This window comes from Aotus nancymaae, unplaced genomic scaffold (assembly GCF_030222135.1).
Source record: "Aotus nancymaae isolate 86718 unplaced genomic scaffold, 86718_ANA_hifiasm-v0.15.2.pri h1tg000051l, whole genome shotgun sequence".
NCBI classification, from domain to species: Eukaryota; Metazoa; Chordata; class Mammalia; order Primates; family Aotidae; genus Aotus; species Aotus nancymaae.
Genome location: NW_026988465.1, coordinates 7,997,754 through 8,023,258, shown reverse-complemented (window position 1 = coordinate 8,023,258; position 25,505 = coordinate 7,997,754). Strand labels below are relative to the sequence as shown.

At 41.2% G+C, this 25,505-nt stretch overlaps 1 protein-coding gene across 1 annotated transcript in view; it reads right to left on the bottom strand.

The window, feature by feature from the left end:
• Nucleotides 1-25,505, bottom strand: part of SYCP2L (synaptonemal complex protein 2 like) — a 159,546-nt gene that overhangs the window by 54,858 nt on the left and 79,183 nt on the right. The window contains exons 26-31 of the mRNA XM_021672656.2: nt 18,605-18,706; nt 17,224-17,330; nt 13,520-13,611; nt 10,402-10,501; nt 10,252-10,310; nt 7,351-7,413 (exon numbers count right to left, since the gene is read on the bottom strand). Of these exons, the coding sequence (XP_021528331.2) occupies nt 7,389-7,413; nt 10,252-10,310; nt 10,402-10,501; nt 13,520-13,611; nt 17,224-17,330; nt 18,605-18,706 (485 nt within the window). The 3' untranslated portion in view covers nt 7,351-7,388. The remainder of the gene's footprint in view (nt 1-7,350; nt 7,414-10,251; nt 10,311-10,401; nt 10,502-13,519; nt 13,612-17,223; nt 17,331-18,604; nt 18,707-25,505) is intronic.

The following is a 25,505-nucleotide window of genomic DNA, read 5'->3' as shown; positions in this document are numbered from 1 at the left end:
CCAATATTCTTAGCCCAGATTAGTCTTTTTTAAATATCCTTTTAGTCCTATTTTGATTGGGAGATTTGTTGTTATTGCTGTTTCCTCAAAAGAAAACCGTATTTTCCCCCTCTGTAATGAAATTAATTCAAGATAGGTATACAAAGATATGCACTACAAATTTTTTAATAATAATTTAAAATAACCTGGTTGTTCATCATAGGGAAAACAATGTATAAGTTATAGGATGTTTATAAACTATTTTGCAGTTATTAAAAAAATAAGATCTATATTGCAGCCTTAGAGGCGAGTCTTATTTTTATTGCTGAGTGAACAAAGAATAATATATATTTAGCCCATCACTAAAACATATATATAGGCCGGGTGCAGTGGCTCACGCCTGTAATTCCAGCACTTCCAGAGGCTGGGGTGGGTGGATCACCAGAGGTCAGGAGTTTGAGACCAGCCTGGCCAACATGGCGAAACCCTGTCTCTACTAAAAATACAAAAAATTCGCCAGGTGTGATAGGAGGCGCCTGTAATCCCACATACTCAGGAGACTGAGGCAGGAAAATCGCTTGAACCTAGAAGGAGGAAGTTGCAGTGAGCTGAGATTGCGCCATTGCACTCTAGCCTGGGCAACAAGAGCAAAACTCAATCTTAAAACAAAAACAAAAGCATATACGTATACATGTGTAAATATGTATATACATTCTTGTGTAAGCATCAGAATAAACCTTTGGAAGAATATACTCCCAACTCTCCAAAGGTGGTTATTTCTGGATTATGGATAAAAGGCTGGAGAGAGGGAAAAAATATAGCTCTTTATAAACTTCTATGTTGTTTGAGTTTATTACACAAAAGTAATTCCTATCTTTCAATAAGTTGTAAAAACACAGAACGGCCTAAGATAGAAATTAAATTTACTTTAAATATCACCACACAGAAATAAACCCAGCTGACATTTCTAGAACATCCATTTAGAATCTAGACCTCTTACTTCACATGCAAGTACATAAATACATGCAAATTCTTGTCTGCTGTAACCGCCCTCCCCCAGTACGGTTATCTCATTAGTCATTCCTTCTCATCCTCTTTTGTGGGCTTCATCTCCCCTACCTGACTTCAACACACTGGAGTAGCCCAAGAATGTTGTCCTCTCTATACCGAGTACCTAGGTCAACTCATTCAGTCTATGTCCAGGCCCCAGCCCTGAGCTACAGTCTCAGATATCCAGGTACCCACATGACAATGCCATTCAGACGCTGAAATCACATATGGAATGTATGTCCTGAATCTCTCCTTTCATATCTGTCCTCATCCCCCTCCAGTCAATCAACCGGACCTTTCCCAATCTCCCCACCTCCCTAAGTGACACCGGTTTCCACTCAGTTGCTCAAGCCCCAAACCTAGAAGTTGTCCTTGATCCTGCCTTTTCCCACCTGTCACATCCAAGCCATCAGCAATCCTTCCAGATCCTTCTCTACTGCCCACATCATCCAATTCCTCACCCCAAAACACACATGCCTTTGAAAATAGCCCTTTGACTATTACCCAGTCATTGCAATTGGAATAAAATCCAAACTCCTTACCATGGCCTATAAGGTCCTGGGTTACCCCACCATCCCCACCCACACCCCTCCTAACTTCATCTTATGTACTCTGCCCTTGCTCCTTCTACTGGGATTCTTAGACTATACTATTAATATATTAATATACTTAACCTCAGAACATCTGCCTGGGTCATGCCCTCTGAAATGGACTTCCTCAGCCTTCCTTGCTGCTGGCTCCAGCTCAAGCTTCAGATTTCACCTCAAATGTCACCTCCTTAGAGAGGTTCCACTTGACCTTTCCTCCTCCCATGCTGTGAGTCTTTCTCGTATCCACAGTGTTTTCCTTCTTAGCACTGGCATGAATCCTCATCTGTTTCCTTTATTACCACCACTCAACCCTATAGTACATACACCATGAGGCCAGGGACCTCGTGGATATTGTTCTACCCTAGTATCTAAGACAGTCCCTGGCACCCAAAAGACTTAGCTGTTTACTGAGTAATGAGCATACGCATACTCTCATAACATTTCATACAAGTGGGACCATGTTAGATATGCTACTTTGCGATTTTTCACTTACTGTTAAACATTTTCTCAAGTCAGTATCATCTAAATCTTTCTTTGTAATGGCTACCTGGCATATCATATGACTGTATTTAGCTGAGCATGTAGGCACTTTCCATTATCTCCCTATTACGATCAAGTTTGTAATATATATTATTGCACGTATATTTGTACATGTCCAATTTCATCTTTAAGATAATTTCCTAGAAGTGGAATTATCAGGTCAAAAATAACAAAGCACAGTCTTGGACATGAAAGCAGTTTTTTAAAAAAATCATCTACTTCATTTACTCTCAAGTTAAAATTAAACCAAATCCATGTTTTGCAAAAATCATTACTATACTCTTCAAGGTAAATGGAATTACATCCTTATAAAAATATACTTGGATATGGAGTCTGCTTACAAAATCTATTTTAGACCTCTAAATTGAAGGAAATCCCCAAGTGGATATCTGCATAAAAAGCCCTGTTATTAAATGCTGTGAGAATGAACAAAATAATATTCAAAGAATCCAGCTGGGCGAGAGGGTTGCTATCCTTAAATAGACTGCAATCAAGAACAGAATCGTTGGTGGTTGTCTCACACATTCCATCCTTATTTACTCTGTGAGCCTCCACGACTATGCCAGAAAACTCACGAAGTGGTAGCACCATGAGCTGATGGACCATCAGCAAAGCAGAGGGCTCTCAGCAATAACTATAAATTCTCTCCTTTGAAAATCTCAGAGTCAGTTCCACTGGTCTCAAATCTCCTTGCTTTAGTAGCTGCTGAAAGACAGTCATCATCACCCACACCCTCACCTGATACTATGTGTACATGTCCTCCTGATCCCAGTCTATCTACTGCTCTTCCCTGCCTTCCCCACTCCCTGAGGTCTTCCTCTCCTGCCCCTACAATTCAATCTGTCAGCAGCAAAAATATCCTCAGCCTCTTCTAGAAGAAACTATTTCCTCTCCTCTTTAACTAAAACATGACTGGTTTCTGAAGGTACCACCTCCCCTGACACCCTGACTCAACTAAAAGCTTTTTTTCCTCTGATACTCCATGACTTCCTGGCCAGGCAGAGGGGTAGCATTCTCCTTGCTCCCCACTGCCACACGCGGGCATGACTCTGACTCTCATAGAAACCTCCCAGCTGATGTTTATGTCATCCATCTGCATTCTACTATCAACCTCCTGGCCCCTTCGTCCATTGGGCCCTGGTTTCTATCAGGTTAGCAGTAATTACAACACGGTCACGAAGTATCTGCTTTCAAGCTCTGGCTTCTTGGTTCTTCAAATCCTTCCCTCCTCTAGTAGTTTCTTCAGCGCCACCACAGCTATGTGTACCCAACCTATAGTCATCACAGACGTCTTGATTCTCAACATCCCACATTCTGACCACATCTTCCTGGCCTTTCACCATCACTTGTTCTCCTAGCTTACCTAGACAATTTTAGAACTGGCCCATCAAAGAAACTGGCTTCAATTTCTCCTTCCCAATCAGGCTTAGGGGGTATCACTCTAACAACTCCTGAGCAAACACCCTCAATTTCTTGGACTGAGATTCCCTCTGGATCTGGCAAAACTGCTCCCCTACATGAAGCCTACTCTCTACTTTCTTTACAACTGAATCTGAGCAGAACTTTGCTGGAGAAAAAAGTAACTCAAGAAGGTTGATAAAGTTCACTTAAGTTTAACATTATAAACCTCAAAAGGGCACTTAAGGACAACCAGAAATTACTAGAATCAGCACTATGCTAAATAGGAAGAACACAAATTATTGCTAATGATCTTAAATGTTTCACCATTAAGTTCAGTGTTGCTGCAGACCTTCTATCCCTAGTTTCCCAAGAGTCTTACTGTTGATTGGTTGGATTTTACTTGTGAATGGGTGCTGACTTTTTATCAAATGTGTTTTCTGAATTCACTAGAATAAGTGTGTGGTTGTTCTATGGATCAAGTAAAAATAAATTAATAGATGCTTAAATGTTAAACCATCCTTGCATTTATGATATCCATCTACTTCTAATGGTTTTTCTTTTTTTCTCCTCTCAACACACACACACACACACACACACACACACACATAACTAACATTGGTGGAGTATGTTAAATTTTTTAGCATTTTTGTATTTATGCTCATTTGAGACTAATCTATAATTTTCTTATGATTGTCCTTGTTCTGTTTTGGTATCAAGGTAATAGAAGCTTCCTAAAATAACCAGGGGAGCTTTCCTTTTTCTCCTCTTTCTTGGAATCATTTGTATATGGATTACTTATTCCTTATAAATTTGATAAAACTTATATTAAAATGTCAGGATCTGATGTATTTTTATAAACAAAGGATGGGCTTTTTATACTACCAATTTAATTATGATTCTTAAGTAACTTTCGGTAATGCATATTCATCTAGGAAACTGTTCATTTCATCTAAGTTTTCAAATTTATTGACATATTGCTGTTTCTAATACATTCTTATGTTTTTTAAGGCCTCTATGAATTGCTTATTTCTACATTTCATTCCAACTTTCGATTGTGCCTTCTCTATCATTTTATTTTCTTGATCAGTCTAAAGTGGAAGTTTGTTTATTGCATCTAGTCTTTCTAAAGAACCAAGTTTGGTTTTACTCCTCCTCCTATGATTTCCATGCTTTCCATTTTGTTTATTTCAGATTTGAAACTCATTATTAACCCACTTGTAATCGCTTTGGACTTGTACCAGTACTTTTTTTCTGATTTGTTTTTCAATCATGTTCTATCTACTTTTTGCCCTCTCCTTGTCCTTATACATTAGACTCGGTTGGTCAGGTTTCAAAAAATAATCCTGCTGGTGGATTTAATTCCTTTACTAATTTAGGGAAAATTGACATCTTTATGTTATTCTGTCTCCCATCCGTTGGTCCTGATTTTATGATAATACATTTAGAATTTCATGATTAAGCAGAATACTGGCTTTTGGACTGAGATTTATCATACTACAGAGTAACTAGTTACTACTATTTTGTCAGGTTTTATGCAAATTCAAAAACAGATGTAGAATTTTCAAATGCTTTTGGAAATAAAGACAATCATAATGATTTTTCTCACTAGATCTATTAGTAATTAATACATTACTAGATTCCCTAATATCAAACCGTCTTTGCATTCCTGGACTAAATCTCACTTGGTCATGACATACTATTGCTTTAATATCCTGCTAAATTCTGGTTGCCAACATTTTATTTAGAATTTTGGCATGGTTATTATCGTTATTATTAGTATCATTATTTTTTAGATGGAGTCCTGCTCTGTTGCCCAGGCTGGAGTGCAGTGGCATGATCTCAGCTCACTGCAACCTCTGCCTTCTGGGTTCGAACAATTCTCCTGCCTCAGCCTCCTGAGTAGCTTGGATAACAGGTGCCTGCCCACCACCATGCCTGGCTAATTTTTCTATTTTTAGTAGAGATGAAGTTTCACCATGTTGGCCAGGCTGGTCTCGAACTCTTGACCTTAGGTGATCCACCTGCGTCAGTCTCCCAAAGAGCTAGGACTACAGGCATGAGGCACCATGCCTGGCCTAGAGTGATTATTTTAAGTGAGACTGTTCTGTACCTCTCTTTGCAATTTTTGTTGCATTTTGATATTGTAACGCAAGATTGACTTAAAAATTAGGCAATTTTTATTCTTCTATGTGCTAGAATGTTTGAGCAGCACTAACACTATCCTTCTTTTAAAAAGCTAGTAGAATTCCTCTGTGATGTAATCTGGATCATATGCATGTTTGTAGGGTACTTCTTTGACAACTTTGTCTCTCTTCTATGAAGATTTTTCTGCTAAGGTTTCCCATCTATTTAGAAGTCCATTTTATTAAACTGTATTTTCCTGGAAAACTGTCCAGTTACTCCAGGTTCTCATCAAAACTTGGATGTGCACAGACATCTGAAAGTTAAAATGTTAAGTAAACTGTAGTTCCCGCTTGACCCACATATTCCTCCCACTCTGAGGCTTCCTTATCTCTCTAATGGGCAACAAACACCATCCATCTCATTGCAAAAGACAGAAACCTAGGAGACTGACTTCGTTCTTTTTCCTTTACTATTGCTTCCAGCTATCAGCAATTTATTAACTGTAGCTCCAAAATATATCTGAAATCTCTCTATTTCTCACCACCTCCACTGCTATCTTCCTGCTTAAAACCACCATCTTGGACCCAAAAAGCTTTCTGGTTGAACTCTCCTCTCCCAATCTTCATTCCTCCCATCAATTCTTAACATAACAGCTAGAATAATTTTCTTAAAATATAAATCAGGTTAGATTACCCTAATCTATTCCTAGATTATTTTGTGTACTTGTACACCCATTATTTTGTATACTTGTATACTATTGCTAGATTAGGGTAACCAATGCCTTCACAAAAAACCCTGTATATTTACTCTAACTCTTAGTATAAAATTCAAACTCCTCAACATGGTCAATGAAGCCTTACCTCATTGAGGGTCTACCATGCTCCCAGCTTCACTTCAAATAACCTCCCCCCTTACTGTTTCTCAAAGATGACCCCACCTGACCCTGTTGCTTTAAACCACAAGTCTAGTTTCTTCTTATTCTGAAACCTCGTGTTAAACGTCATTTCCTCAGAGACCTTTGATGAGCAACCTGTCTTAAGTTGACACTTCATATCACTGCTCTCACCTTGTTAATATCCCTCAAAGCACTTATTTACTTGTCATTATTTTATTTGCCATTTTTCTATTTCCCTTCAAAAAATATATCTTTTAATGGGGTCACTTCCATTAAACAAGTTTGTGTGTTAACCATTGGACAGGTTGAACAAACCTAATCTAAAAATCTGATATCCAAAATGCTCCAAAATCTGAAATTTTTAAAATATCAATGGGACACTCAAAAGAAATGTTCACTGGAGCATTGTGAATTTCAGATTTTTGGACTAGGGATGCTCAACCAGTGCATATTCCAAATATGCAAATATTCCAAAATCCAAAACATCTGAAATCTGAAACACTTCTGGTCTAATGCATTTTGAATGAGGAATACTCACCCTGTATCTCTATGTCCATCATAGTGACTGATGCAGGGTAAGCATTCAGCCATAAACTCTTACTGAAGGAATAACCCAGACCCAAAAGGATAATTTCTAAGACGGGAGAAATTGCTATAAAGGAGAAGCTCCACTGTAGAGATGTCATATGAACAAAGCGTTATCTTTTAGAGCTTGGCCCCCGCCCTGACCCCAATTCACATCCACTGAACAATGCAAATCTTTGCACCTACCTGAGAGATGCAATCATAAAACCAGGCTTCGACTTTCCTTATGAAGGCTTAGTTGGATTGAGCCTGGAAGAAATTGGTCCATCTCTTATTATACTCACATTAGACAATTTAAAAACAAGAACATACATACATCCACATATCAGAGTTATTTCACAGACCATTATACCACAGACCATTATAACTCACATAGCAGAGTTATTTCACAGACAATATATTACATCATATTATAGACAGCAACAACCCAGGATATTAACATAAGAGATTAACATGTTCACTTGATTCTATTTTATGCATTCTGTCAGTACCACTGGCCCACAACATATGCAGAGGTATTTCATGGGCACCGTCAAAGCACTGAATCCATAACTCCTTGTAGTTCTAAGCTAGGGGCTTGAAATAATCCAGACGGAGGGATTTTCTTTTCATTTCAGCAGCAAAACACATAGGCCATCACTGACATGAAAATGTAAGAACAGATGAGGGATACCTGTTTGACCTTGATTGAGGCTTACCAACCTCTTGCAAGGCCCTTGCACATCAAGCACTCGGCCCAGGGCCAGGCACCCATAAGCACTCAGTGTGAGCTAAGAGAATCACCATCATCCCTCATTGGCAAGCAAGAGGGAAGTTTTTGTAGGTGTTTGGAAGAGAAAAGAACAAATACAAAACCCCGAGGCAGGTATATTTAGGAGATGGATGTTCTTTAAGGGATTCTAAATTCACACAGGGGCCTGTTATCAAAGGGAGATGAATGCAAATAGTAACTAATATTTTACAGTGTTTGAAGAGACAGTTGCCTAAAATTGGGGGTTTTAGTCAAAATAAATGAATCCCCCAGGTTTCAGAAGACTAGGAGATATAATCATCTCTAGTGCTTCACACAGTGTGGCTTTTTATCAGCTGTTCTCAAAGTGTGTCTGGGGAATCCCTAAGAAACCAAAGGTCCTGTGAAGTCAAAATTATTTTGGTAATAATGATAAAAACATTAAGACATTATTTGCTTTTTAAAGTCTTACTCCCTCAGAAATGTACAGTGGAATATCTCAAAGTCTACATGGCTCACAAGAGATTCAACTCAGAACCAGGTAAGAGAATCCAGCCAGCTTCTATTAAGCCAGACATTAAAGAGATTTGCAAAAACATGAAATAATGCTATTCTCCCCCCAGGCTTTTTGCTGTGACAAGTCTAGTAATTTTTCATAAAAATGTGTTATTTATATCAACATGAAAAGGTTTGTTATTTTAAAATAAATACATTTTTAAAAATCGGTCTCAATTTTTAATATGAAAAATATTCACAGATAGAACCCACATAAGCAAAAGCTCTTTGGGAACACTCAATAAATGTTAAACATGCAAAGAGGTCCTGATTCCAAGAACTTGGAGAACCACTCACAACCAATCATGGGTATTAAGTGAAGACAGTTTAAAAGGTGCCATCGCTTTAACTATACATAATGCAACGTGGAGGGAGACGGTGTGTGAGGGATTGTGGGAATGGTCCATACAGTCATCATCATTAGCTGTATTAACTGGAGTAAAAGGCATGGTTAACTCCAATTTGAAAAGATTTTTTTTTTTTTTTGCTTTGAAATATACACATGACCAGAAGAATAGCCTTCCCAAAAGCATGTGACTTAAATTTCTGTAAAAGGAGCTGATTCTCAATTGAAAGATAAAGCTTTAACTACTATAAATTTATATGGGGACTTCTTTTGATTATTCGAGTGAGATGAGAACACTAGAATTTTCCTGCAGGGCAGAGCAGAGTCCACACTCTACTCTCCCCTTCTTCGGACTCCAGAAGATTGGACGATATCCCAAATGGATAGAAAGAGCAGCCCCAGAGGATGCATTGATGAATTACAGTGCAGGGAGCTGTAGCAGGATCAACCCATTTGTTGTTTTAAAAAATGTGTAAATGAGTAAAATACATTTTACTCATATTTGTATTAGATATATACTAATACACATATATAATACATATTTGTATTAGATATATACATATATATACATATACTCATATTTGTATTAGATATATACTAATACACATATATAATACATATTTGTATTAGATATATACATATTATATATACATATACTCATATTTGTATTAGATATATACTAACACACATATATAATACATATTTGTATTATATATATACATATTATATATACATATACTCATATTTGTATTAGATATATACTAAGTAAAATAAATAGAATATAGTCTATCAAAAGCACAATTTGGTATATAACTGAAAATCAACTGTTTACTTAGAAACCTAAACATTTTTCTCAAAATCTAATCACTTTAAGTTTTAAAAATACTGCTTAAAAATAAAACAATTGGCAGGGCACAGTGGCTCTTGCCTGTAATCCCAGCATTTTGGGAGGCCGAGGTTGGCGGATCACAAGGTAGGAGTTCAAGACCAGCCTGGCCAACTTGGTGAAACCCCGTTTCTACTAAAAATTCAAAAATTAGCCAGGTGTGGTGATGTGTGCCTGTAATCCCAGCTATTCAGGAGGCTGAGGCAGGAGAATCACTTGAACCCGGGAGGCGGAGTTTCCAGTGAGCTAAGATCGCACCAATGCACTCCAGCCTGGGCAATAGAACAAGACTCAGTCTCAAAAAGTAGAAAATAAAAATAAAACAATCAGGATTTTTAAAAAACAGAAATTTGGATGACCCTATTAGGCTTTTCAAGATTTACGCTTCTTGTCTGATACCATTAGCTGCACTCTATCCTCAGGGAGGTGCTACAGAAGAGGCTCGTTTGAACGATGCAGTTATTCCGCTAGTTATGCGTGTTCTACCGTCACCAACTGCCTGTTCTCTAGCTAAAACACTACTTTATACTTCAACCAAGATTCTTCTAAAAAGAACACCTTTCAAAGTACCTCAGCATTTGCAGATCACAGAAAGCTTTCAGATCAGCAGACTGTTTCTCCCAGAATTCCTAAGATTGAACAGAAGTTTTGTTTAAGTTAGCGTCATTTTTCCCTGGAAAGGTCCAAAGTCAGAACACGGTCCAAACAAAAAAAACTCACCAGAACCTCCTCCTCAAGGTGTTCCAAGGCCTGAATATCCTTCTTAAGACTGCTCAACTCTTGAAGAACCAAATTTTGAAAGCGCTCTAGTTTATTGAGTCTAATAAACATAAAAGCAGTAAACATCATTGGGACGGCTTGGATGTGACAGCAGACATTCTTAATAAGTCATCTGATTACAAGCATACTTCAGATTCTTCTCCAGACATTTCTTGTCATGAGAACATGTGGTGTCTCCCTTCTCTTCCCTCCCCCGACCCTGGCTGCTCATCCCCAACCTGGAAACCTCACTATGCAAACAACTATCAGGTGTCTTCTTCTTCTTCTTCTTTTTTATTTTTCTTTTTGAGATGGAGTTTCATTCTTGTTGCCCAGGCTGGAGTGCAATGGTGCTGTCTCAGCTCATTGCAACCTCCACCTCCTAGGTTCAAATGATTCTCCTGCCTCAGCCTCCAGAGTAGCTGGGACTACAGGTGCATGCCACCACACCCAGCTAATTTTTTTGTATTTTTAGTAGAGACAGGGTTTCACCATGTTGGCCAGCTGGTCTCTAACTCTTGACCTCAGGTGATCCCGCCTGCCTCCTAGGCCTCCCAAAGTGCTGGGATTAGAGGCGTGAGCCACTGCGACTGGCCTCAGGTCATCTTGCAACAGCAGCATGAAGGAAGCTGTTTTTTTTTTTAGTAGAGAGCAATAGGACAGATGACTCCAGGGAAGATGAGACTGAGGCTCCCCATCTTTTCCTACCTTCCACTTGCTCCCCTTTCTCTTGCATTAAGCTGGCCCTGAAAGCTTGTGGTCAGGTATGGGTTAATACACTCTTCTCCTACATCTACATTTTAGCTTTAAAATTTCTAAGAGTTGCTCTTCTTTGTCTACTGGTCATATTTGCTTATTTGTTAATTTTCTTATTTGCTTGCTTATAGTTTTTCTTCTCTATTGTTGCTACTAAAATGCCATTGAATTTCATACTTAAAAACAGTTAAAAGGGTAAATTGCATGTTTTGTGTATTTTACCACAATAAGAAAACACCATACACACATTTGTACGTGCACACACACGCACACCCTTATGACCATGTAACAAGAAATACAAAAGTGCCAGGATCTCGGAGGGATGAGGAAGGGGAGTGTAGGGATGGGTTTCTGTAATGATTCGAGTTAGGTCAAATGCTATTTATTCATCCTTCTTCATCCATGGTACAGCATGTGTCATTTGACCTCTCTATTAGGTCAAATGTTTCATGAAGAGCACCTAAAACTCGTCCTCACCTCACTCTCAAACCAAGCACAGGGCCTGGTATCTGATGTTACTCAGTGTGCATTTGCTGAATGAATACACAGATAAGTGTGTGCCCCTGAAAGATCATGGGAATTCCACAAATCCAAAGTCCTTCATGGGCTTGCCTGGACATTCAAAGGACATCGCATGCATACCAGACTTTGAAAAATAGTAAACATTTCTATTCAAATAATGTATTCCATCCTCAGAAACTTTCTGTCTCAGTTAAGCAAATCAACTCACCATTCTTTCCTTCCCTTCCTTCATTTGCAGGCCATTCTCTCCCCAAGGGACGTCTACTCTTACCTTCCCTGTGCCATTCAAATATTTGTTTCTAAACCCTCACTCAGGAAGTGCTTCCATGGTAATCACTCTGAATTAATTCGAATCACTAAAGAAACCAATCCCTCCACTCCCTTCCTCATCCCTCTGAAATCCTGGTACCTTTGTATTTCTTGTTACATGGTCATAAGGGTGCGTGTGTGTGTGTGTGTGTGTGTGTGTGCATATGCAAATGTGTGTATGGTGTTTTCTTACTGTGGTAAAATACACATCACACAGAATTTACCCTTTGAACCATTTTTAAGTATAAAATTCAATGGCATTAAGTATATCTACAATGTTTTGCAACCATCATCACTATCCATTTCCAGAACTCTTCCATCATCCCAAACAGAAACTCTGTACCCATTAAACAACTCCGACCGGGCGTGTGGCTCACGCCTGTAATCCCAGCACTTTGGGAGGCCGAGGTGGGTGGATCACCTGAGATTGGGAGTTTGAGAGCAGCCTGACCAACATGGAGAAACCCTGTCTCTACTAAAAATACAAAATTAGCCAGGGATGGTGGTGCATGCCTGTAATCCCAGCTACTAGGGAAGCTGAGGCAGAGGAATTGCTTGAACCTGGGAGGTGGAGGTTGTGGTGAGGCAAGATCGCGCCATTGCATTCCAGCCTGGGCAACAAGAGCAAAACTCCATCTCAAAACAAAAAAAAAAACACAAAAAAGCTCCACATTTCCCCAACCTTTGGCAACCTCTGTTACACTCTCTGCTTCTATGAATTTGACTATTCTAGGTACACCTCACATAACTGGAGTCATATAATATTTGTCCCTTATTATCTGGCTTCTTTCCTTTAGCATAATGATCTCAAGGTTCATCCATGGTACAGCATGTGTCAGAATTTAATTCTTTTTTAAGGCTGAATAACAGACCATTGTATGGATATAGCATATTTCATTTAGCCAGCATTTTAAACATATATATTCATGCTTGCCTTGTCTTCATAATTGGATAATACAATTTTATTTTATTTTATTTTATTTTGAGACGGAGTTTCGCTCTTGTTATCCAGGCTCGAGTGCAATGGCGCAATCTCGGCTCACCGCAACCTCCGCCTCCTGGGTTCAAGCAATTCTCCTGCCTCAGCCTCCTGAGTAGCTGGGATTACAGGCACGCGCCACCATGCCCAGCTAATTTTTTGTATTTTTAGTAGAGACGGGGTTCTCGATCTCTTGACCTCGTGATCCACCCGCCTCGGCCTCCCAAAGTGCTGGGATTACAGGCGTGAGCCACCGCGCCCGGCCAGATAATACAATTTTTAAGAACAGTATTAGCATCACGGTAGACCATGAGGAGGCTTAAGAAGGACCATCCAGTTCAAACCCTTATCATATGAATGAAGAACCAGAAACGCAGCAGGGTTAAATGATGCATCAATCCTCACAGCTGCTCAGGCCCCAACTCCTCAGGGCCTCAGCACAGTGATCATGAGATAAACATTGCTGGTGAGTCATCATACTTCCATGGCCTTGTTTTGAAATGTAAGACTTACCTCTTCAGTTGTATCTGGTTTAAAAGTTTTATTAGGCAATCCAGCGCTTTCTTTGCATTTTCTGAATTAAGTGGACTCTTTCTGCACCTAAGCTAGACCATAACAACAATAACGAAATGATCACATTTGGGTTAAATATAATTACATAAGTCGACTGTATGCTTTGTGTTAAAAAGATGCTGCTGGTCGTAATAATATTCATAGTGTGACATGGTAATTGCCCCATAAACTGCATACCTCGACCATACCTCGGCTTTCCGTTGAAACTGCTCTCTGTAACACTGACGTGACAGGCAAGCAGTCCAAACCCAAGCCGTCTTGGCCCCTGCAACTTGTAATAAGTAACTAAGGTCTATAATTTCCACCCTACCCAGACAATGTGTAAACTAACGCTTATCTTGACTTCTGTGAACCACTTAAGTAACCATCAGAATGTCCAAAGTCCCCTGGGCCCTAGGAATATCCGAAGCCCCTCGCCCTCACCCCCACCCAGGAGGTGGTTTACGGGCATAAACGGTCTTGACACCTTCCTTTCAGGGCCAAGGGTTAGAGAGACGTGAGTCCTCAGTGGCCGCCTGCAATAAAGACCCTGCAATTTGGCCTAGTGTTTGTCTCAGTGGTGGTTTCGCACTCACTTGGTTACAAAAATAGCAAACGTGAGTGCTAAACAAGCGTGATCTGGCATCATCCTACACACCTTTCAGGTATTACGCCAGGTTCAGTACCAACACAGAACAAGCTAAAATAGAAAAGTTTACACTCATGCTACCTGATATAGTTTGCCTATTTGTCCCCACCCAAATCTCAAGTTGAAACGTAATCCTGATGTTGGATGTGAGGCCTGGTGGGAGGGGTCCGGGTCATAGGGGCAGATTCCTCATGGCTTGGTGCCGTCCTCACAATAGCGAGTCATGACACCTGGGTTCTTTGAAAATGTGTGGTACCTCCCGCCCCTCGCTCCTCCTCTCCCTATGTGACACTCCTGCTCCCTCTTGGCCTTCCACCATGAGTAAAAGCTCCCTGAGGCATCCCTGGAAGCCAAGTGGATGCCAGTGCCATGCTTCCTGTACAGCCTGCAGAACCTTGAGCTAATTAAACCAGTTTTCTTTTTCTTTTTTTTTTTTTTTTGGAGAGTCTTTCTCTGTCGCCCAGGCTGGAGTACAGTGGCGCAATCTCAGCTCACTGCAACCTCTGCCTTCCGGGTTCAAGCAATGGCCTCAGCCTCCTGAGTAGATGGGACTACAGGCGCATTCCACCAGACCCAGCTCATTTTTGTATTTTTAGTAGAGACGGGGTTTCACCATATTGGCCAGATTGGTTTTGAACTCCTGGCCTTGTGATCCACCTGCCGCAGCCTCCCAAAGTGCTGGGATTACAGGCATGAACCACTGCCTTGCCCAGCCAAACCTTTTTTTTTTTTCATAAATTATCCAGTCTCAGGGATTTTTTTATAGCAATTCAAAAATGGCCTAATATATTACCAGTACATATAATGAATACTATGAATAAATTTCTATTACAAATTGGCTTACACTGGTATCACAGTAAATAAGACTCTGGAGATCTAAGTTAGTTAAATGAATGTTGGTTAGAGTAACATACTTTTCTCAAATGTACTTATTTTCTCAAATAAGTCATTTGGGATTTATAAATAATGGGACAAAAAAGGAGAAGGCTGAAATGGTTCCAATATTTATCCTGTAGATGAGATTTTGGGATGGGCTGTATGTAAAGTGTCTCAAAGTTCTGCCACCACTCAGCTGACCACCAACCCACAGTCCACCTCCACATTTGTCTCAGATTCCTCTCCTTAAAAAAAAAAAAAAACACAGGTTCTTGCTCTGTTGCCCAGGCTGGAGCACAGTGGCATGATCATAGCTCACTGTAACCTTGAACTGCTGGACTCAAGGGATTCTCCTGAGTAGCTGGGACTATAGGTGTACGTCACCATGCCTGGCTGATTTTTAAAAACATTTAATGTAGAGACAGGGTCTTCCTATGTTGCACAGGCTGATCTTGAACTCCTGGCCTCAAGCGATTCTCCTGCCTTAACCTCCCAAATTGCTGAGATCTACAGGCACGAGTCACTGTGCCCAGTCTAAGACTCCTCTCTAGTCCCCTCGGTTCCCTCCTTCCCCTTCTCCTTGCCTATTACTGTGATCAAATCATTGCTTTCTGGTAGTTCAGTTATCTGAAAACGCTGCCAATGAAACCAAACTATCAGTATGATGTATACATAGGTCCACTTGGCCCCAGTGAGGCAAACAGACATGAAATAGCTGTCTTATAAATACAAACCACAATTCACAAAGACACTGAAATCAGCGACCACAGCTAAGACAAATCCCCCCATCCCCAAACGCTCAGGAGCACCGTCACATATGAAGGCTAACAACAGCATTGATAAATAATACGAACTTGTTACTTTCAATTCGTAATGAGCTAGCTTTTCTTTCTTCTTTTTTAGCTTTGTGGATGTACAATTTACAAATAAAAATCAGGCCAGGTCGGTGGCTCACACCTGTAATCTCAGCTGTTTGGGAGGCTGAAGCAGGAGGATCACCTTAGGTCAGAAGTGTAAGACCATCCTGGGCAACATAGCAAGACCTCATCTCTAAAAAAAAATTTAAAAATTCGCCAGGTTTGGTGGCATGCACCCATAGTCCCAGCTACCCGGGAGGCTTAGGTGGGAGGATCACTTGAGCCCAGGAGTTCACGGTTAGAGTGAACTATGACTGCACTGCTGCACTCCAGCTTTGGCAACAGAACAAGATTCTGTTTCTAAAAAGCTAAAAACAAATGTGTTATGTATTTAAGGTATACACATGATCAATATACGGATACATTGTCAAATGATTACCACAGGCCAAGCTTGGTGGCTCACACCTGTAATCTCAGCACTTAGGGATGCCAAGGCAGGTGGCTCACTTGAGCCCAGATGTTTGAGACCAGCCTAGGTAACATAGTGAGATCTTGTCTCTACTTAAAAAAAAAAATTTTTTTTTTTTTTTTTTTTGAGACCAAGTCTTGCTCTGTTGCCAGACTGGAGTGCAATGGCACGATCTCAGCTCACTATAACCTCTGCCACCTCCTGGGTTCAATCAATTCTTCTGCCTCAGCCTCCCAAGTAGCTGGGACTATAGGCACATGCCACCATGCCTGGCTAATTTTTGTATTATTAGTAGAGATGGGGTTTCATCATATTGGCCAGGCTGGTCTCGAACTCGCAACCTTTGGATCTGCCCACCTTGGCCTCCCAAATGCTGGGATTACAGGTGTGAGCCACTGCGACCAGCCAGAAACCTTTTTTTTAATGATTACCACAATCAAGCAAATTAACATATTCATTTACCTCACATAATTACCTTCTGGGGGGTAGTGGTAGGACTTAAGGTACACTCTCTTAGCAAATATCAAGTACACAGTACATTATTACTAACTGTAGTCACCATGCTGTATGTTAGGTCTTCAGGACTTACTAACTTGTAACTGAAAGTCTGTATGCTCTGTTCATCATCTCCCGTTTCCCCTACTCCTGACCCCTGGTAATCACCCTTCTACTCCATTTCTGAGTTCACCTTTTTTTAGATTTCACATATAAGTAAGACCATGTGGTATTGCCTGGCTTATTTCACTTAGCATAATGTCCTCCAAACCTCCAGGTTGTATAACAACCTCGTGTTTTAAGTTTCGTGGACGATTACCTCGGATTTTCTTTTCAGATCTCTAGTGAAGTCTTCCAAGGTTGAGAGAATGGCAGAACCATTCAAGTTCTCTGGCACAACTTCTAGGGATGAAGTAGAAATGCCTTCTGGAAAACAAAAATAAAACACTGAATAAAACTAACAAAGTGCTCAATTCATCAGTTGCCCAGAGGATGAGTTAGTTGGAAGCACAGACACGAACCGTGGAAGCCCCATTGACTGCCCAGCAATGATCCCACTCTCTGGCAAGTGCTCATTTCATCAAAACCTTCCCTGCGCTTTAAATCAGGGTAACTGACATTTTGTCTAAGAAGCAGGCCAAGGTGTTAGTAAGAGGTTCTAAGGAGGACATATGGCTAGGGTATTTCTCTGGGGCACCCTGGTGTAACCACTTCTGGGTTCTAGTCTTCAGAGGGCTTGCAAGGGATCTGATGCCGTCCTGAGGGATTTGCATGCATCAATTCTTTTAATTCTCACAAAAATTGTGTGCAGTAGGTACCATCAGGATTCCCGTTTAACAGAGCATGCTTAAGTTGTGCAAGTTCGACCAGCAGCTCCAGGATTCAAACCCAGGCTGTCTGGAATCAATGCTTTGTTTTGTTTTGAGACAGAGTTTCGCTCTTGTTGCCCAGGCTGGAGTGCAATGGCGCAATCTTGGCTCACCGCAACCTCTCCTCCCAGGTTCAAGCGATTCTACTGCCTCAGCCTCCTGAGTAGCTGGAATTACAGGCATGCGCCACCACGCTCAGCTAATTTTGTACTTTTAGTAGAGATGTGGTTTCTCCATGTTGGTCAGCCTGGCTTCGAACTCCTGACCTCAGGTGATCCGCCCACCTCGGCCTCCCAAAGTGCTGGGATTACAGGCGTGAGCCACCGTGCCCGGCCCTGGAATCACTGCTTTCTAAGCTGTTGTGTTAGAGCCCTCTGTTTCAAAATGCGTGGTGCCATTTGTCCAGAAGTCCAGCCTCAAACATGCAGACATTCCAGATCATTCTTAATTGGCATAGATTATGTATTTCTAACACAAAAATTTGGTTAATAACCATCAACTCTATCAGAGACCTATAACTTTAGATCTGCACCAAGAATTTCTCCATCCATCTAACCTTAAATTTCAGTGCAGCCTCCCTCACTTCCCTTGGGCCCTGAAATTGCCAGAAGGAAGAGTTAAGAGGAAGAAATAAAAATGCCGGGGGTAATGGCACTTGCTTTTATCTATAATTTCTGCAACAATTTACTTGTCTCTCAAAGCTTGGTTGTAGGATTTTGCAGCTACTTGGATCTTAAAACTATACCTCCCTTGTAATTCATGTTGGTACATCCTGTGCTGACCCATTTCTCCCACTCCTACTTGAACCACAGGCTGGGTGCATGACGTTACCTGCCAACATTCTTCCTTCTGTTATTGAGAAAGAGGATCCTGGAGCAACCGCTTCTTCCAATCTTGATTGTTTTGACTTAGCAAAACTACCTTCTAGTATGTCTAAAGGCAAAGAGAGCACATTTCCTTTTGACCCAAAATTATCTTGTTCATTTTGTGGCAGTTAATATCTAACCTTGACGAGTAGCAACTGAAGCTTGTCCCCTGCCTGTGGCTAATGAGTTATCATTTGGTGCATTGACTAGGCACAGCCCAAGTTATCAAACCACAATATCTACTGATACTGAACATGGGAACGGGCATCCCTTTGATGAGCTCAGTTATGTTTAGGAACACCTGCTTAGCACAGACCACTCACTAAGCAAAGCGTTCCTAAGTGAAGCAGTAATGGTAGACATGAAAACAACGTTCACAGGGCTCTGAGCTAAACAGCAAGACATCAAGGTTTCCAGGCAGATGGGCCTTTGGAAGAGCTTCAGCTCACACCCCAGAGCGTGCCATCTGCTGGTAACACTGGCACATCGGCACTACACCGAAGGCTACGTCACAAATGAGGCCATCTTGCCTCCTCACAGCTCAAGCGACTTTGAGAGCCCCCAACACAGACCCCCATTTCAGTTCAGCATAACACTACATATTTTCTATTCTGATGTTCGCTTTTACCGCAGACATGTCTGATCCTCATCTGGGCCCTCCCAATCTTATCAACGCACCACCACGGGCCACAGAGCCCTGGCTTTATGCTCAACTCCTGCTTTTCTTTGCTGCCCGCTTCTTCATCCTCAACGTTCTGCCTATGGAACGAATCCCTCCCTCTCTGTGAGTTCCTGCCCAACGCCATCTCCCTGGAGGAAATCCTAAATCCTTCACATTCAGTTGTCCCCGCCAAATCTCTCTTGCCTGTGCTCTCTCAAGAGCTAACTTGCATCTCCAACTATGTGACATCTCCATTTCAAACCCCACTCCTTCTACCCCTCCCCTCCTAAACCACCCTGTCCCCGCCACCATACCCTTAGTTATGACATCATCTGACCCCTCCTGTTTTGTCACATGCCTATCTAGTTGCTGTTGATTTTTCTCTCTGAAAGCTCTGGAATCCAATTTCACTAATTCATTCCACGAATATGTGGATGTTACCATGTGCAAGAGACAGGGCGACGCGGCTGGCAGACAGTGAGAGGTAAAGGGGCAAGCGACCCTTCCTCCACTCTGCTCCTGCTATCCTGGTCTCCTTGTAGTTCCTTGACCATCCCAGGCACATTCTCACCTCAAGGCCTTTGCACCTGAGACTCCTTCTGACCAGAGCACTTCCCCCATAGATCTGCACCAAGGATTTCTCCATCCATCCAACCTTAAATTTCAGTGCAGCCTCCCTCACTTCCCAGCTTAATTTTCTTCTCAGCCTTTATCACATACAATATACATGTTTTACTTGTCGATCGTCTGTCTGCCACACTAGAGGGTAAAGTCCAATGAGGGCAGGCATTTTGTTTTCTTCACTACCATATCCTTGATACCTACAGAAGTGTCTGGCACATAGTAGACAATAAACATTTGTTCAATAAATGAACAGATGAATATGCAGAATACCCAAGCTCCTACAGATAAAACACCGATATGCCCAATGGGGATCTTAATAAAATAGGTAAGAATTTATTTCAATTCTTATTCTAATTCTCCCAGTGGTGAGGGTAGAGAAATATCACAAGCTTTAGAGACCCAAATATCCACTATGTAAACAGACAAACAGAAATTAATACATTTAGCATTTTAAGATCCAATAAAACTATCTTTTGGAGGAAGCTATAAATATACAAATTTGGGGGAAAAAAAGAAAATGATAAATGAGAGCGGTAAGAAATACCAATTGAGAGAGAAAAGGGATAATCCCAGAGCAGAAAGGACTAAACTAGTAATAATAGTAACTAGTAACAACTATTACAGACAGACCTCATGGGAACACCCTAATTTGTATTCTCTAATAGTATTTTCATAAACTGAAAAATTCATTAGAGCTCACATTCTCACTCTGCAGAACTTAGAAAATGTTAGACATAGTGAACTCCAAGTTTCTCTTCAAAGAATCAGTATGTCAATATGTTCAGTTCTTTGTCCTCCATTTTAAAGTTTAACTTCCTTGTAGTTTCAGTAAACAACCTTTTCCACCAGTTCCAATCGTAGTTCACATCTATTCCCCCATCCCCTGCTCCAGTCACCTGCTTTGACCTAGTCGCCCCTGGCTACCTGCTCTGACCTGTCCTGTAACTGTCCTTCCCTCCAAACTACCCACCCCGCCACTCTGGCTCTTACCCCTGCTGCCTTTAAAATAGCCAATCGGAATTAGACTAGACTGTGCAGTCTAACCCTAGCCAATAGGGGAACGTCACAGCAGTAGGGGCTACCTCCATCAGGAATAAGAACTCCTTCCCATCCCTTGTCCAGGTGTGCGCTCACTATTGTTACATCTGTGAGCCACACCCTTCTATAGAAGTAAATTGCCTTGCTGAGGAAATTTATATTCAAGTGCTACTTCTTTTACAGCACTGAAAATTTACATATAACAAAAAGAAGCAGCCAATATCTAGTGTCTCTGTAATAAAAAAGAAAAGAAATGCATTAAGAAATGCTCTTATTTGTGAGAGGCACCTTATAGGGGCTAGTATCTCTTTTCTTCCCATTGCACTTAGGTGTGTCCATTTGTTTAGAAGGTTTGGATGGATATTTTCTGGGGGGATCCCATTATTTCAAGGGCAAAGATTTTTAAAAATAATAACAAAAAAAGCCCAATTACAACTCTATCTTTTTCTTTCAGCCTCAAGGCAAACAATACTCATGTTTGCATCTTCCATAGTATCTACACCCCAGTCAGGGCTAAAAGAAACCACTTAAAAAGGATTCCACCTAGGCCAGGTGTGGTGGCTCATGCTTGTAATCCCAGTGCTTTGGGAGGCTGAGGCAGGCGGATCACAAAGTCAGGAGATTGACTATCCTTGGCCAATATGCTGAAACCCCAACTCTACTAAAAATACACAAAATTAGCTGGGCATGGTGGCATGCACCTGTAGTCCCAGCTCTCGGGAGGTTAAGGCAGAAGAATTGCTTGAACTTAGGAGGTGGAGGCTGCAGTGAGCCAAGATCATGCCACCGCACTCTAGCCTGGTGACAAAGCAAGACTCAATCTTAAAAAAATAAAATAAAATTCCACCTAGCCTCAATTAGGCAGTGATCAACAATCACAGTGTTTCTTTTCCTTACTGTCTATTCTGCCCCTTCTGGAACTTTCTTTTTCTTGGTGGAAAATTTGTAGCAACAGCCCAAAGCATGGCCTTGAATTTCAATGTTCCACCCTCATGCGTACCTGGGGTGAAGCAAGGCATCTGTCAGCACAGACACTAGTTACATCCACCGAAGACAGAAATCCAGGAGCATCGTGTAAATAACCTGGTCAGCCCTTGAACGAATTATGCAGAATTTGTGAACCTACTAACAAGGGATCATCCAGATGGAGGACTTCAGGGACATGAAAATCGCTCGACTTTTAGAAACCACCATTGTAGTAGCGGTGCTGGTGAAGTTCTCAACCTGTACCAAAGGCATGGCTCCCCAGAGAGCACAGGCTCCTGCAAAGGAACCCACGCTTTGTCAGGAGAGGCTGCAGGTCCTAAGTGATGGTCTGGGCTCAGTTTTGTTTCCATGGTAACCAAATGCCACTTTTCACTAGCACGTTTCAACGTTCTCATTAAGAGTTAAAACTACATACACAAAACACCTCAGAAATAAACACAAACATAGTCAAGTCATCTTAAAAGAACGTGAAATCTGTGTGTGTATGTTGGTGGCTGTAGAGGGGGTGTGCTCTTGCTCTCCCAAGAACCCGGCTTTCCTCATTTCCACGAAAAGTGAAGACTTGTACAATCTGAGGAGCTTCTGAACTTATCTTGGGTGGCTGACTGGGCACCAGTATCAGTGAACGTGTGTTTGGCATCTCTGTTATATTTTTCAACTTACAAAACTTCTGGTAAAAACATTGTTTAATGTCAGACCAGAACCAATCCTATAGTGAACAGCCAAGTTCCCCTAAGTTAAGGCATTTTTCGAAACCTTGCTCTGAAGTGACACCCTGTGGTAAACAGTGATAAAGGCCAACAGTCTACACCGAGCAAGAACAGAATCTACTGGGAGATCCTCCGCGTGGTTTTCACAGCACTTTCCCAATGCAGGTACTTTGTTTACTCTACCGACATTTGTTAAGTGCTGAGAGCATGACAATTTAAAGACTATCTTTACTGTTGAATTGCTCAGTCTGATGGGGGCTACTAAATATCTTTTGTATAGATTAATACAATTAAAAATGGGTAACTCCCAGGTGCAGTGGTTCATGCCTGTAATTCCAGCACTTTGGGAGGCCAAGGCGGGCGGATCACTTGAGGTCAGGAGTTTGAGACCAGCCTGGCCAACACGGTGGAACACCATCCCTACTAAAAATACAAAAAAACAAAAAAAAATTAGTCGGGAATGGTGGTAGGCACCTGTAATCCTGGTTACTCGAGAGGCTGAGGCAGGAGAATTGCTTAAACCCTGGAGGCAGAGGTTGCAGTGAGCCGAGATCGCGTCACTGCACTCCAGCCTGAGTGACAGAGTAAGACCCTGGTCTCAACAACACCACCACCACCAACACACCATCTTTCTTGCTTACAGCTGTGGGAGCATAACACATCAAAAGCTCCAGGGTAAACACTAAAACACAAGCTGATACAACTCTCAGGGGTAGACAGAAATAATAATAATTTTTAAAAATACAAACTGACATTTGGTGAAGGCTGCTTTAGGAATCAGTAGGACACCTGAGATGTTTTAAAGGCCACTGCTCTCTCTAAAGGAAATAATCTGGGTATCTCTTTTAGGGGAAAGTATAGCTGTCCCATGTGGCCGAAAACTCCAGTACCTGATGCAATGACATGAAAAAAAAATAGCGTTCTATTATACGTATTTTAGTCATCCAAAAAATAGAGAGGAAGATAGACAGTAGTAGTATTTTTTCAAAGATTTCATGATTTTAGTCACTTTTCTTAGCTAAATCCTATACCCTACACACTATAAAAAGAAGTGTGAGCCTTTAAGTAGTAGGGGGTTCTAGTTTTTTTTTTTTTTTTTTTTTTAGAAGATAGCTCTTCTAAGAAATGCTGATGTTCATTACAGTAGCAGCATCAGCAGCAAATGAGGAATAAGTGTCGTCACATGCAGCCTCACATCAGATTCTCACCAAATCATCACAGTTCAGTGAAGCTCCCTTCCACCAACTGATGTAGGTCGCGTCAGAGGAACCCTACAAAATGCTGAGCACAGCTGGCTGGCTAATACCTGCTCTTCTCCAGCCAGCATAGGCTCCTGTCTTGCTTGGTCTTGAGATCAGCCTCACATCAAGGGCCCCATGGAAGCCAGAGAAGGTAACAGGACGCTTTAAGGACATTGGCGGAATTTGTAATATTAAAACTTCAGGCCAGGTGCAATGGTTTACACCTGTAATCCCAGCACTTTGGGAGGCTGAGGTGGGCAGATCACCTGAGGTCAGGAGTTTGAGACCAGCCTGACCAACATGGAGAAACCCCGTCTCTACTAAAAATACAAAATTAGTTGGGCGTGGTGGCGCCTGCCTGTAATCCCAGCTACTTGGGAGGCTGAGGCAGGAGAATCTCTTGAATTGGGGAGGTGGAGGTTGCGGTGAGCCAAGATCATGCCATTGCACTCCAGGCTGGACAACAGGAGTGAAACTCCATCTCAAAACAAAACTTCAAAATACTGTACCCCTAAACTGATGCAGCCCCCAGCAAGCACTCTGGGCATGGAGGCTGAGAGATAACTCTCGGCCCTGCCAAGACAGAAGGAGGCTATCGGGCAATTGCTCTCTTCTTGGTTTACTGGCCTCTCACAAGCCTGAGCCCTCCTTCACTGATGTCTCAAGGCAGCAGTCTCTTGACAAGACCACTTCCCCGCACCAGCTGCCTGAGTCTCTGTCTCTATTTGAGGGTCCCTCTAACACAAGTCTCTTCTCTCCTGGTTTCTGTTGGAGCGCTGGAAAAGAGGCTCTAGTTAAGGGAAGGGCTCTTGCTGATCACACTACAAAAAGACAAGACCAATTGGACCTTAGACAGTATTTTTCAAAAGAAACATAAATCCTCTAATGAAAACGCTAAAAATATTTTTTAAAGTAATTCAGGTAAAAAGAACAAAGGGACAGTGATACAGGAGGAAAGACGCAAAAAGGAATTGTGAGCAAAATGATTAAATCTGGGTGTAAGTCTAATAAAACACTGAGTAAAGTAAGACCAACAAAAAAAATTTTATGAATTAAAAAAAAAAAACTAGAGAAGCAGCTAAATGGTCAGAAGAACAAGTATGGCACAGAACAGTCATGAATTTGGATACAGTGTTCAGTCATAAGGCAAGTCCAGTTGGGCCGTAATATAAGCCCCAATAAACTCTAAACAAACAAGATTGTACAGACTTTGTTTCTCTGACCATGTTGCAGAAAGTTAGCAAAAGGTAATGAAAGGACAGCTTTAAGTAACCCATATGTTTGGAAACTAAATGTTCAGAAATGTGGTGATTGAAGTTAGTGTTCAAAGGTCCTTCTGCTGTTTGGGATATGGTGAAAAAATTAACTTGAAGAAACTTTTAAAAGTGTATGTGTTAAAACTTCTAGGGTTAATTTTAGAAATAGGAATATATATAATAACAATATAGAGAAATATATATAACTTTCAAACTAGGAAAAAGAGGGAAATGATTAAAAATTATAAATCTAAATGAAGGCAAGAGCAGAAAGAATAAAAAGGATGAGACTGGGACCAAGACAAGAAAATTCAATCCAAATACATCAATGGAAGCACAATGGATTAAT